General features: G+C 44.0%; 4 protein-coding genes across 4 annotated transcripts; 3 read left to right on the top strand and 1 right to left on the bottom strand.

The window, feature by feature from the left end:
* The first annotated feature begins 2,632 nt into the window (after positions 1–2,632).
* Positions 2,633–3,136, top strand: LOC121143558 (histone H2A type 1-E). The gene has a single exon (XM_040755685.1). It carries the CDS (start codon positions 2,674–2,676, stop codon positions 3,064–3,066), a length of 393 nt encoding a protein of 130 aa, XP_040611619.1. The 5' UTR covers positions 2,633–2,673; the 3' UTR covers positions 3,067–3,136.
* An 849-nt stretch (positions 3,137–3,985) lies between these two features.
* Positions 3,986–5,987, top strand: LOC101827561 (histone H3). The gene has a single exon (XM_021225073.2). It carries the CDS (start codon positions 4,032–4,034, stop codon positions 4,440–4,442), a length of 411 nt encoding a protein of 136 aa, XP_021080732.2. The 5' UTR covers positions 3,986–4,031; the 3' UTR covers positions 4,443–5,987.
* A 2,667-nt stretch (positions 5,988–8,654) lies between these two features.
* LOC101830493 (histone H4) lies at positions 8,655–9,513 on the top strand. The gene has a single exon (XM_021225079.2). The coding sequence runs from the start codon at positions 8,689–8,691 to the stop codon at positions 8,998–9,000; it is 312 nt and encodes a 103-aa protein (XP_021080738.1). The 5' UTR covers positions 8,655–8,688; the 3' UTR covers positions 9,001–9,513.
* A 1,626-nt stretch (positions 9,514–11,139) lies between these two features.
* Positions 11,140–13,289, bottom strand: LOC101827820 (histone H3.1). Its single transcript, XM_040755703.1, has 2 exons — positions 12,889–13,289; positions 11,140–11,922 (listed from the first exon to the last, which is right to left on the bottom strand). Exons 1-2 carry the CDS (start codon positions 13,217–13,219, stop codon positions 11,591–11,593), a joined length of 663 nt encoding a protein of 220 aa, XP_040611637.1. The 5' UTR covers positions 13,220–13,289; the 3' UTR covers positions 11,140–11,590.
* Between the last annotated feature and the right edge of the window lie 594 nt (positions 13,290–13,883).

The following is a 13,883-nucleotide window of genomic DNA, read 5'->3' on the forward strand; positions in this document are numbered from 1 at the left end:
TTTCTTGCCTTTTGCTAGCCCACATTTCCTCTTTATTTTTGGTCTTTTTTCACACAGAAAGACGTTATTAGTTGATGTTTTATTTCATATTATGCCATATTGGAAGAAACAATGACAGATTTTGGAAAATAAGGACAACAAAATAATTGGGAGAAATAGGGGGCAAAATGCATAAACAAGAGTCAAAGGATGCCCTCTTCTTCCTTAATTGCAAGTAGGAAGATGAAGGCTTCTCAATTCTGTCTTCAGCATCTTTCAGCAAAATTTTAAATTAAATAAGAAGTTGAAATCACTATGACATTGAAAGACCCCGGCCCAGCGCAAGCAGCTGAGGCTTATGGAAAATTCCTTTCCCCCACAGCTCAGCCGAATAGTCATTTTTTTTTGATCAGAAGGAAGCTCAGCTCAAGGTCTTTACAGCTGCATAGTCACTACTATCTCTGTCCAGATAGGGGCCCAGGTGTCTATGGTCTGCACAGCCAGCCCAGAAAGATTGGGCAGGCACAGAAACCTTTGTTCTTCAGATAGGGCCAAGGCCGAGAATTGAGTTCTGAGAGAAACCTTAATTGCCTCTCTGTCCAGATGAGAGAAACCTTAATTGCCTCTCTGTCCAGATGAGAGAAATCTCGTTCTGAGCCCCAGCCTCATTTAAATTACCCAATCAGGGTCCCGTAACTAGGCTTCTCGCTTCTGTACTGCGCTTTTTGCTATAAAAGAACCCCTGAGTCCCCAGCTCGGGGCTCTCAGTTCCCGAGACTGAGACGCCCCGGGTACCCGTGTATTATCAATAAAGCCTCTTGCTGTTTGCATCCAAGCTCGTGGCCTCGGTGTTCCTTGGGTTCGGGTCTCCCTCCCGTGAAAGTCCCCCCGCCTGGGGTCTTTCAACATGATATTTATGATCTTCTTGCTTCTCCCTGCCAAGTGTTGGGATTAGCTGGGATTGTAGGAATGTGTCATTAATACCTGTTAATATTGTTCTGGCATTCAAACCCGTGACTTCGTGTGTATTATGCAAGCATTCTTTTCACCCAGTTACATCTGGAGCCCACAATGGTGTTTGTTTGATTTTTGCTTGCTCAGTAGTTTTTGATCTTATGACTTAAATTATATGTGTGAATCAGGTGTTTTGTTTTTTTATAATTCCTGAAAATATGCCTCCTGTCCATTACGTAAAATACTCACAACTACCAATAATTTCAAATACAAACATGGCAGGCAAATTGAGACAGTTTTTCAAACAATAAAAGTATGCTTTGATACTTCTCTATGCAGTTATGGAAACCCACTATGGTGTATATTAAAGGTGTGATTTGTGGGTTCAATGATAAACATAACATATTTTCAATACCTATACCCCAGCTGCCTTCCTCCAAAGTACCATTTTGCTCTCCAATATGTGTGCATGATCAATTTCTAAATCTTTTCCAGTTGGCAATTATAAGTGGCAATATAATCTAATTCTAATCACTTTTATTCTAAAACAATACATTCCCCCCCTCTTTTTCTCTCTCTCTTTCTCTCTTTGGTTTTTAGAGATATGATTCCTCTATGGCTTTGGATGCTATCCTGGAACTGACTCTTGTAGAACTGGTAGGTCTCAAACTCACAGATCTGCCTGCCTCTACCTCCCAAGTGCAGGGATTAAAGGTGTATGCCACCACTGCCTAGCACAACAATACATTCCTATAATATTTCTTTTATTGTGATTTCATTATTCAACTTTTTCATTTTCTTCTTATATACTAAAATAATCCATGCTTCTCAAAAATACTCCAGTGTTATAAAATAATTTTGAAAATACCAGCCTAACACATAGATTTCTTGAACCCCCCTCTTAGTCATCTGAAGACAAACCCTACAAAAGAAGTTCAATTTAGATAAATCCCTTCTTTAAACCTGAAGTAGGGCAAGTTTATCAAAGAAATTCTACAAGTTAGCACTAGACATTGTTATCGTTAATTTAATATACTTGAAGAAAATATATGTATTAATCCCTTAAAAAAAAGCCTACCTGTTCTTTATTACATTTCCATGGTCTATAGAGAAAAAAAAAATCACAGAACCACCTAAATTAAACTGAGTTTTGGAGTAGGTATTTTTCTTTCCTGTGATGCTTCAAGACTTCTAATTTATATGTTTCCTGCTGTTCATTCATCTATAACTGTATTTCAGAAGCCTAATTTATCAGATCATGAGCCCTTAACACTCAGCAGCTGTAGATGCATAAGTAATGGTGTTATGCCCAGATCTCTGAACTCCAAAAATCCACCCCCAAGGAAGCACCACACTGAATGTAAAAAAGGTTTCTTTATTAAGAGTTGCCACTCAGACCCTGCCTGTTCGGGAACAAGCAGAGTACTCTTTTTGGCTGAGGAAGTTTTTAAGGGGAAAGTTCAAAGACTGGATGTCTTGAGGCCTATTTTAATTGTGTTTTCAGTAGAAAATTAAAGAAAAACACAACAACAACAACAAAATACAGAGTAGACAGTAAAGAAAGCGCCTTATGCAAATGAGGAACCCAAACTCTTAATTTCTATTGGGTAATATATATTAACCAATGAGAAAACATGGGCAGAATCCCTCCTGTTAGTATAAATATTTCTCGTTCCTTGCTTATCAGTTATTGTGTTTCCCTCTTTTGTTTTACTTCTTTATTCTCACTTAGATTTAGCTATGTCTGGACGCGGCAAACAGGGCGGTAAGGCTCGCGCCAAGGCCAAGACCCGCTCCTCCCGGGCTGGCCTGCAGTTCCCCGTGGGCCGCGTTCACCGCCTCCTTCGCAAGGGCAACTACGCGGAGCGGGTGGGCGCCGGCGCCCCGGTGTACTTGGCGGCCGTGCTGGAGTACCTGACGGCCGAGATCCTGGAACTGGCTGGCAACGCGGCCCGCGACAACAAGAAGACTCGCATCATCCCGCGCCACCTGCAGCTGGCCATCCGCAATGATGAGGAACTCAACAAGCTCTTGGGCCGCGTGACGATCGCTCAGGGCGGCGTCCTGCCCAACATCCAGGCGGTGCTGCTCCCCAAGAAGACCGAGAGCCACCACAAGGCCAAGGGAAAATAAGTTTTTGATCTTTGTCTTGGACTGCCCTGGTGGAAGTTACGCAAAACAAAGGCTCTTTTCAGAGCCACCCACTTTTTCTCGTAAAAGAGCTAATAACTTTCTCAGTTGTCCTACTATCCGTTCTCAACCTTAACTCTTTCTGTGTCGCTTGAGTGAAAGCCATCTTTTGGGCACAGTTTTGGCACTTGTGAGATACGTAACCCATCTTTTTTTGGGCACAGTTGGCACTGTTGTGAGATGTAACCCATCTTTTTTGGGCACAGTTGGCACTGTTGTGAGATGTAACCCATCTTTTTTTGGGCACCGTTTGGCACTGTTGTGAGATACGTTTATTAGTTTTTTCCAAGTGAGTCGACCCCAGGTTAACGACCGGTGTGTATACATGAACTAAAACAATCCCCTAGCACTTGAATATTAAAGTCGTCTTATCAAGCATGTGGAGATAAAACAGGACTAACGGCTACCTAGCGTTAAAGCACACTTCATAGTTTGGTGTTCCCCCTTAGTTTTCACTGACAGGAGTTTGCTCCGTGAGAAGCCTATGGTGCATACAAGATTTGATTTTTGGAACTGATAAACAGTACTTACCCACTTCTTCACAGTATCTGTCAATCCCACAAAAGCTTTTTTAATGTTACTATGCTCAAATGTATGATTACCCTGAGTCTATTTCGGTGCAAAATTTCTTTCCACAGCAGTTACAGTGGTGAAAATATAAAAGCGGAAGCGAAGGGGCGGAGGAGTGTAGTGGGCGGAGGAACCCAGAGGCGGAGAGGAGGCATGTTTATTCAACAACCTGAAAGCATATTTTAATTTTGATTCAGGAGTAGATACTGACCAATCCCGGGAAAGCGCGGGTCTATTTGAATGTTCTCGGGTCCAATAGCGGATAGTCTGATTGTATAAAAGAAGGAGAGCGGCTTGCGAAGTACCATAGTGTGTACTTCTTTCTCTACGTTACACTCATGGCCCGTACCAAGCAGACCGCTCGCAAGTCCACCGGTGGCAAAGCCCCGCGCAAGCAGCTGGCCACCAAGGCTGCCCGCAAGAGCGCCCCGGCCACCGGCGGCGTGAAGAAGCCCCACCGCTACCGACCGGGCACCGTGGCCCTGCGTGAGATCCGGCGCTACCAGAAGTCCACCGAGCTGCTGATCCGCAAGCTGCCGTTCCAGCGCCTGGTGCGCGAGATCGCGCAGGACTTCAAGACCGACCTGCGCTTCCAGAGCTCGGCCGTCATGGCGCTGCAGGAGGCCAGCGAGGCCTACCTGGTGGGTCTGTTTGAAGACACCAACCTGTGCGCCATCCACGCCAAGCGAGTCACCATCATGCCCAAGGACATCCAGCTGGCCCGCCGCATCCGCGGGGAAAGGGCCTAAAGGCTAGTGAGTGCGAACCTGAACACAAAGGCTCTTTTCAGAGCCACCCACGTTTTCGGCAAAAGCAGCTGTAATTAAGAATAGATTAGTGGTCACCAATTTATGGTCTTGCCTATACCGTGTGCTGATTTAAATTTCAAGTCTCTTAACTCCAGCGTTGAAGTGCCTTAACTTTCTAATGTTGTACTTTGGTGTATATCTTGTTGGTTGTGCCACTTTTGTCTCCCAGAACCTTAATCAGTGTTTAGTGGTGTTAACTCGTGCTGGGAAGTGATTAATTGGAAGTAGTGCCTCCAGTAAAATATGATGTAATATATCAAGTAATGGTTGTAAGTAAGTTTTGTACCATGTTTTTGAAACTATTAATACTACGGAGGCTTTTCCTTTAAATCATGAAAGTAAGCATTGTGTGGGTCTGAAGGGACAGGATCTCAAGTTTGAGCTTTGCTTGGGTTATAGGGTGAGTACAAAGATAGCCTTGGTAATCTAGTAGGACCGTGTCTCAATGGTTGAAATAGAGGTCAAAGCGAGACAGTACCTGTGTAGCCAGTGTAAAGCCTTAGATTCAATACCCAGGAAACACAAAAGAGGCAGAAAGTAAATGTGTACTTCCTAGTAGTTGACTTTTCCAGGAGCTATTAAAGACAGCTCTGCCTGGCAACTACTTGTCATCCAAGACAACAGGCTCCCACAAAGGCGCAGCATTTCAATATTTAGGTTTCAGCTGTGCTGACTTGGATGTCTCCTGCTTTACTTTTGTTTTTTGTATATCATCTCCATCTGTAAGAAACTAGCATTTTTGGGCTTGGTATTGACAGGCAATACTTACCTTTTTTTTTTCTGTAATAAGATGGCTCTTTTTTCTGGCTCCATAGTCCTAAAACCAAGGGTTAGAAATGGATTCTGAATTTAGTATTCATTTACGTGAGGCTTTAATAGGATTTCACAAAGATAAATTAATCAATAGATAAACTTGTTTAAAGAGAAGGGTCCTAGCAGCATAATGTAGCCATTTATGTGGGAAGCTTGCTCAGGCTCCAATGCTACCCTTGGTACCTATTGTATCATCTGAAAGGAATCATTTTCTCCATCTGAAAATGGGATCAACACCATCTCTCTTTCATGATTGTCAATGGGGTATATTTGAATGCCTGGTTTCAATTTTTCTGAACTGTATATTTTTATTTTCCTATTTACTTGGCATCACTTAGTTGCATACAGTCTCCTAAATTTATAAATAAAATATTATCATGGACTTAAAAATGAACAACGGAAGAAATTCAAGGTCTTTTAGGTTTGTTTTAGCAAGGGGAAGTATTGTCTAGTATCTCCCTATTCTCTCCCTAAAACAGGAGAAATGAAATATTCTTGTGCAGAAGACTGTAGATGAGATCATTGTGTAACAAACTATCAGTTACTAAATGCTAAGTGAATTTGGAAATTTGCTAAAACAATATTTAGCTTTCTTTAGAGTTTACTCATAACTTACTCTCCCACAATTGCCTCTCTCTACCTTCACTTGGAATAAAAACACTTTTAAGTTTTTATCATTTGTTTTGGTCTTCATTTGTGTATGGATTCTCGTTGCCTTGTCCTGTAAGTTATATAAAACATTTTTTCCCCAAATTCATTCTCAGGCCCAGATGCAGGTCCTCACAGTAAAGTTTTAAATTCCTCTATATATAATTGAACACATAGCATGCATTAGATACATTAGATATTGTTTGTTCCAAGATCTTCAGTAAACATCTGTCATCCAGGTACCCAGAGTGATATTAGGCACAGGATGAAAATTATAGCTAGTGCTCTTGAAGACAACAGTTAGTATGAGCGTTCAAGGCTTTTAAAGAAAAGGAAAGATTCAAGTTCAGGACCCACTCTTTAGATTTAAAAAGTTTAACAGTAAAGTCATATACAGTGGCATAAGCCACTAACCCAGCTCTGGGAGGTTGAGACCAGAAGACTACAAATTCCATCCATGGTTACATGGTGAGACTCTTTCTGGAAAAAATAAGGAAGAGAAGAAGGAGCAGAAGGAAATAGAAAATGGAAAGTGAATAGAAAGACAGAAGGATTTTTTTTTCTTGATCAGTAGAAGCAACTTCCTGAGTAAGAAGTATCTCAGCAAAATTAAGCATGTAGAAAAAAAGCAAATGAACTTCAGAAACTAGAAGCACACTGCATCTTGACTGCGGAAAAGTGGGGTATGATTTCCAATACACCTTGAGGAAAAGGACCAAAAGAACTTTTCAAACAATTTTTAAAATTTCACCCACAAAATACAAAACAGAATCTGCCATTATCATATATATTCACACATGTATATATGTATATGCAGTGATTAAAAGCAATCCTAATATACATGATAGTGATAGTATGTTGGAAGCAATTAGATGACATGAAAATACTTCTGTATTTAAAGTTTTAGGTGTGGTTACTATTGCTATGATAAAACATCATTACCAAAAGCAACTTGGGGAGGAAGGGTTTATTTTAACTTATACTGTCACATCTCTCCTCGTCATTGATAAAAATCAGGACAGGAACTTAGGCAGGAACCTGGAGGCAAAAGTTGGTGCAGAGAATAAGGAGGAGCACTGCTTATTAACTTGATCCTCTGGTTTGCTCAACCTGCTTTCTCGTGGAAGCCAGGACCACCAGCCCAGGGATGGCACCATCCACAATGAGCTGGGTCCTCTCCCATCAGTCACTAATTAAGAAAATGCCCTTCAGGCTTGCCTACAGACCTATCTTAATGAAGGCATTTGCTCAACTGAGGCTTCTTCCTCTATGATGACTCTAGCTTGTGTCAAGTTGCTGTAAAACTAGCCAGCAAATATTAACAAAGAATATGTTTATGTAGTACTTCTTTGGAACAATCTCATCTTAATGTATTATGCAATCCAGATGTCACAAAATACTGGTAGCATTATCAGACAAGTTTTATAGGCAAAAATGGAGAAGGGGAAAACTACCAGTTCACAAATCCATTAATTCATCCCTTTGAATGAGAACATACAAATCCCACCTCCATTCTCTTGGGAGTCCTGCTAGGGACTTCCAAATTAAATTAAGAGAATATAACCATCAAACATTTAGCAGCTTTACTGCTCTAATTAAAAAATCGCTGGGCTGTGGTGGCACACGCCTTTAATCCCAGCACTCAGGAGGCAGAGGAAGGCGAATCTCTGTGAGTTCGAGGCCAGGGTGGACCGACAGCCTCCAAAACAATACAGAGAAACCCTGTCTTATAAAAACCAAAAAAAAAAAAAAAATAGTAGCCAACACTTCGGAGGCAAAGACAGGCAAACCTAAGCCAGCTTGGTCTACAGAGCAAGTTCCAGAAACTCTCTCCAAAAACAAAAACAAGTGAACAAAATGATTAACCCAAAGCAGCTGTGAATCGATTATTATAAAGAATCAGGCAAAGAATAGCCAAGTGCAATGATTTGACAAAGCAAAGGGACTTGAGCTATGTGAACAAAGTATTTTAACAAGGTTTACTTGTACCAACTTTTCTCTGCCTCAGTTACTCCTAGTAACAAAAATGTTTTATTTTGTTCTTCTAGTGTCTTTCACATCGGAATTTTCACTTTTCTGCTCTTTTGACATGAGTTGTTATGATAAAGCTCCAGGGGAACCTCGGAAGATTCCACGGCAATCTAGTGTGACCCAGGTGGAGGGGTGAGCATGCCAGGCAAAGAAGAGCTTAGTTTATTTGTTTGTCTTCAAAAAGGGAAGGGGGTGAGTGCATAGAGAACAGAGTCAAGGAGACAGAGAAGACAGAAGAGAAAACTCCTGTCTGACCCAGGAGAACAGCAGGAAAGAGAGGGAAAGAGAAGAGAGCTAGGAAGAGAGGAGCCAGAGAGAGAATGTGTGTGTCTGTCTGTCTGTGTGTGTGTCTGTGTGTGTGTCTGTGTGTGTGTCTGTGTGTGTAGGGGGATCTTTCTTTTAAAGGGGTCCTTTGCCGGAGAGAGAATGTGTGTATGTGTGTGTGTGTGTGTGTGTGTGTCTGTGTGTGTGTGTCTGTGTGTGTAGGGGGATCTTTCTTTTAAAGGGGCCCTTGGAACGGCCATATTTACAGTGTTGTGTTCTTTGGTCTCCGCCCTACTGTGGGCGGAGCAAAAGGTGCGTTGGCAGTCTTGGTCCCCGCCCATTTGAGGTTCTCAACCAGGTCCGACAGGAGCCATAATAAGCCGCCGTCGACTGGGCTGTTCAGTTTGTTTAGCAGCTTAGGAATCTAATCATGTCTGGTCGTGGTAAGGGCGGAAAAGGCTTGGGAAAAGGCGGCGCCAAGCGCCACCGCAAAGTCCTCCGCGACAACATCCAGGGCATCACCAAGCCCGCCATCCGCCGCCTGGCCCGCCGTGGCGGAGTCAAGCGCATCTCCGGCCTTATCTACGAGGAGACCCGCGGGGTGCTGAAGGTGTTCCTGGAGAACGTGATCCGCGACGCGGTCACCTACACGGAGCACGCCAAGCGCAAGACCGTCACCGCCATGGACGTGGTCTACGCGCTCAAGCGCCAGGGCCGCACGCTCTACGGCTTCGGCGGTTAAGCCATTGTTGCGTATTCTCCATTTTCGCAAAAGGTCCTTTTCAGGACCACCACTTGATCCTCAAAAAGCTGTACATTGCCGTGTCTCTTGGCCATTCTGAACATAATCTGTCCTTGGGCAGCCCCCACTGCTTGGAAATTGAGCCATGTTTAGGGAAGTCAACCAGAAGAGGTTCTCCAGTGTTGGGAAAGTCCGTTAATTCAGAAGCAGCACCCCCCGCGCGCGCCCGTCTGAGGGTGAGTTCCAGGGCTACAGAGAAAGCCTGTCGCTAAATAAAACCAAAAAGCGGGTGGGGGCTGTGTGAAATAAGCACGTCTGACTCTCGAGGAGTTAAAAAGAATTGAATAAAAAGGAGTGATGATTACGTTGAGAAATCTGAGCTCATCTACATGCAGTTTACTGTTTTGTGAGTTCTGACCACCAGAAGATGAAAATAGTGGTACGAATATCACTGACATGTATGCGATATTTTTCTTGACAAATACTGACATTAAATCTATGTTAGTTACTACAGATAATGTATATAGACATGTTTGCAGGTTGTTTGTACAGAGCTTCAACATCTTCATATAGTCTTTGAAACTCCCTCTCCCATGAATTTTGACAGGCTAAATAACAAAACTAAATGAGACTATAACATAAAACATGTAGTGCAACATTATTTGTAAAGTGAATAGGTAGTTTCAGCAGAAGAAACAACCTATGATCTATATCCATTGTGAGATTTTACTACACTCTGACCAACATCTGTCATCCCAGAACTCCAGAAAGATCTCAGATTTGAGGCCAGCCTGTGCTCTGTGGTACATGGTGAGATTCAGAAATGAGATTGTATTGTATGTATTGTGTATTCTGCCTCAGTTCTTAGACCTTTTCATCATCCCTGGAACTACATCTTATCTACTAATGTGTTCTGAAAATACTTTATGCTCAATAGAACTGCATATCCTGGCTGGGAAGCCAGGTTCATCTTTTAGCAGCACCAAAATTTATAATAGAGGCAGCTTGTAGCTATATCTCAGCATAATGGTGGGATTATAATTTTTAAAAAGATTAAATCTACTCTCTGCACAGAATATTCTGCTAAATTACCATACTAGTCACGGTAAATAGTGTTGCCGTAAAAACACAGTTCTCACTTCAGAGTATGAGATAGTTTTCTTGGGACCCAAATATGAGTGTCCAAGAACTTCTTTAGGTTACCCCCAATTCTATGTTCCTGTGTGGAAGCAACTTCATGAAACTTTTATAGTAGCTAAGAAAGCCATTTTATATAAGGAACTTTTCAAATATATTGGTGGGAACATTACATAAGCAGTCACAACCAAAGAGAGAAATCTCAGCTATTGGTCTCAGGTGCTAATGACTCAGCCTTTTGGTTGGTAGAAACTAGACTTTTTAAATACACTTCAAGAAGTTTTTTTATGTTAGTCATAGGGTTAGGTCTAACACAGAGATTGGCAAGCAATAATTATTTTGGGGGCTAAAGATTACCTCTAATAAATTGTAATTGTGTTCTGAATGCAAAACATTCCACCCTCTCCACATTACTGAAGGTCCAGTCACTCAGCCTTTGAAGACTCAGCTTCTTTCCAGGAATTGTAATTCACGATTGTCCTTAATTCATATACCTACCTTATGAAAGAGACCTCTACTTGTTCCTCTGTCTGGTCTATTCCTGAAACCTTCCAGGAAGTGCCTATGAATTCTCTTCATTAGTTTAAAACGAAGCTATGCTGAATACTTCGTGTGCCCCCCCCCCCCATCAGCCCGCTAGAAATCCACGGTTGGAAAACCGGAATACCAAATCAGCGATAAACATTCAGACATAAGCTAACAGTGATAGGCTGAGGTTCGAATGTGTCCCTTATAAAAGTAATGCCTAAAATAAAAAGTTAAAGAAAAATATATAAACAAACACTAAAGAAACAAAACAAAAGGTGCTGCCAAGCTGGGTGTGGTGGTAAACAGTAATCCTGTCTAGGCAAGCCCAGGAGAAAACAGACTAGATAGAAATCAAGTGAGCTCACATCCCCTTTTAGTTGGGTTCTGAAACTTTTACGGTTTGAACCCGAAATTGTAGCAGTTTACTTCCCAAAATTGCATACATCCAAGCACAAATAACCGTAGTACAGGTCATTCAAACACACCTGGCTTTACTAACCGCCGACATGGTGTGGGTGTAAATGGCGACCATGAAATGGGAGCTATATTTACACAACAGTAAACATTTCTCCGACATCAGGACTCCCCAGTTCATTAAAAACTATGCAGTCAAAGCCCATTCCTCCTCAATTCTGGCTCCCCTCAAGGAACCAAGAAGCTGTTTGGCTGCCCAAACTTCTGCAAGACGCTTCTAATCAGTACCTTTGAGATCTCCCTATCCAATCCACCGAATGTACACGAAGAAAACTAAAGCACATTGTATTTCCATTTACAAGTGGCTAATATTTATGCTTCCCCCAACCTTCGTTTTCTGGGATGTAATAAAATACAAAAAGCATGGCTCAGCATTACAACACTTTTCCAAGAGTAGATGGGCGGCCCTGAGAAGGGCCTTTGGTTATGAGAACAAAAGAATGAAAAGCCTTTAGCCGCCGAAGCCGTAGAGCGTGCGGCCCTGGCGCTTGAGCGCGTAGACCACGTCCATGGCGGTGACGGTCTTGCGCTTGGCGTGCTCCGTGTAGGTGACCGCGTCGCGGATCACGTTCTCCAGGAACACCTTCAGCACCCCGCGGGTCTCCTCGTAGATGAGGCCGGAGATGCGCTTGACTCCGCCACGGCGGGCCAGGCGGCGGATGGCGGGCTTGGTGATGCCCTGGATGTTGTCGCGGAGGACTTTGCGGTGGCGCTTGGCGCCGCCCTTGCCAAGACCCTTTCCGCCCTTACCACGGCCAGACATGACTACAGAGACTGAGAGAGCTAAAAGGAAAATGAAGGAAACCTGAGAGTGGGTCCTTATATAGTTGCTTCGCCTTAGTTAGTCCCCACCCAAACAGAACGCAAATACCGAAAACCCGCGAGCGGGAAAGTGACGTCCCAAACCCCGCCCTTAGCTTTCTCCACAGAGCCGAAAGCCCGCCGGCGGGAAAGTGACGACACAAACCCCGCCCTAAGCCCTCTCCACAGAGCCGAAAGCCCGCCGGCGGGAAAGTGACGACACAAACCCCGCCCTAAGCCCTCTCCACAGAGCCGAAAGCCCGCCGGCGGGAAAGTGGCGACACAAACCCCGCCCTAAGCCCTCTCCACAGAGGCAAAGCCCACCGGCGGGAAAGTGACGACACAAACCCCGCCCTAAGCCCTCTTCACAGAGCCAAAGCCCGCCGGCGGGAAAGTGACGACACAAACCCCGCCCTTAGCTTCCACAGAGCCAAAGCCCGCCGGCGGGAAATGACGACACAAACCCCCGCCCTTAGCCCTCACCACGTAGCCAAAGCCCGCCGGCGGGAAAGTGAGGAGGCAGATTTGCCCAAGACAACCGAAAACCCGCCGGCGGGAAAACTGGCACCAGTCGCGCCCCTTGAGTGTTACCCCATTACTTTGAGAATCAGCGTAAAACGTGTATTGAAACTATCTAAGGGGATTTTTCTTTAAAACCGTCAGAATAAAATGGTACAACCGCACTCTCCAATGGGGCTACCGGCATGGGCAATGGAATCAACTATGAAATGTCAAAAAACTATTGTTTTAAATTCGAATCGGAAGCCGAACGTGGGCTTGAGAAGCAGACTAAGTACAGTTCACAGCCTTTTTACGAAGTTGTGGGTGGCTCTGAAAAGAGCCTTTGGTCAACGTTTCAAAATCTAAATTACGCTCTCTCCCCGCGGATGCGGCGGGCCAGCTGGATGTCCTTGGGCATGATGGTGACTCGCTTGGCGTGGATGGCGCACAGGTTGGTGTCCTCAAACAGACCCACCAGGTAGGCCTCACAGGCCTCCTGCAGCGCCATGACGGCCGAGCTCTGGAAGCGCAGGTCGGTCTTGAAGTCCTGGGCGATCTCGCGCACCAGGCGCTGGAACGGCAGCTTGCGGATCAGCAGCTCGGTGGACTTCTGGTAGCGCCGGATCTCGCGCAGCGCCACGGTGCCGGGCCGGTAGCGGTGAGGCTTCTTCACGCCGCCGGTGGCCGGGGCGCTCTTGCGGGCAGCCTTGGTGGCCAGCTGCTTGCGCGGGGCTTTGCCGCCGGTGGACTTGCGAGCGGTCTGCTTTGTACGAGCCATAGTAGACAGCAGTTATACCCAAAGCTTGGTTACTTAAGACACAGCTCAGGAAGGACGCGGTCTTTGCTGCCCACAGAGCCAGTATTTATAGCGTACAAAAAATAGTGATTGGGTGAAACCACGCTTCACCTGTGACGTTTACGATTCTAATTGGCTGAAGAACTGCAATTGCATTTTCCCTGTTATACTGGAGCAGCCTTTTTCACGCGTGTGTTTTAAATAAAATGAAATAAAATTGTGGTGACTGTCAACTGTTCCAGAACATCTGCCGGTCAAGACATAGACACTGCGTTGCTGTCACTGAAGAATCGAGAACAAACTTGATGTGTCGAGTATTGAAATGCTTAATGAAACTCTGTATTGGATGATGGTAGGCCAGATTCTACGTTTTGATTGGTTTACTTGTTTTCCTTAACAGCCACTAAAAAAGCAGATCTTGAATCCCTTATTTGCATGAAGCGTCTCCCTTCCGATTCTTAAGGTACAATTTAAACAATGGACAGAAACATGGCATTAAGATAGTACAAAAATCTGACTCAGGTTATTTTGCACATTTCTCCATTAAATAGCTGAATTTGCTTAAATCCTTTGAGTTGTTGCACTGAAACGTAAATATTTTCAAGCATTCTTGGCCAGAAATCACCCTTCCAACTTTTTCTTATAA

This window comes from Mesocricetus auratus, unplaced genomic scaffold (assembly GCF_017639785.1).
Source record: "Mesocricetus auratus isolate SY011 unplaced genomic scaffold, BCM_Maur_2.0 Super-Scaffold_100013, whole genome shotgun sequence".
Lineage (NCBI taxonomy): Eukaryota > Metazoa > Chordata > Mammalia > Rodentia > Cricetidae > Mesocricetus > Mesocricetus auratus.

What these genes read in the sequence shown, in the direction of transcription:
- LOC101830493 (XM_021225079.2), top strand. Translation starts at nt 8,689, where the DNA reads ATGTCTGGTCGTGGTAAGGGCGGAAAAGGCTTGGGAAAAGGCGGCGCC.
- LOC101827561 (XM_021225073.2), top strand. Translation starts at nt 4,032, where the DNA reads ATGGCCCGTACCAAGCAGACCGCTCGCAAGTCCACCGGTGGCAAAGCC.
- LOC101827820 (XM_040755703.1), bottom strand. Translation starts at nt 13,219, where the DNA reads ATGGCTCGTACAAAGCAGACCGCTCGCAAGTCCACCGGCGGCAAAGCC. An exon ending in GTTTGAGGACACCAACCTGT is followed by an intron (nt 11,923 to 12,888) that starts GCGCCATCCACG and finishes TTTTCCTTTTAG; the next exon opens with CTCTCTCAGTCTCTGTAGTC.
- LOC121143558 (XM_040755685.1), top strand. Translation starts at nt 2,674, where the DNA reads ATGTCTGGACGCGGCAAACAGGGCGGTAAGGCTCGCGCCAAGGCCAAG.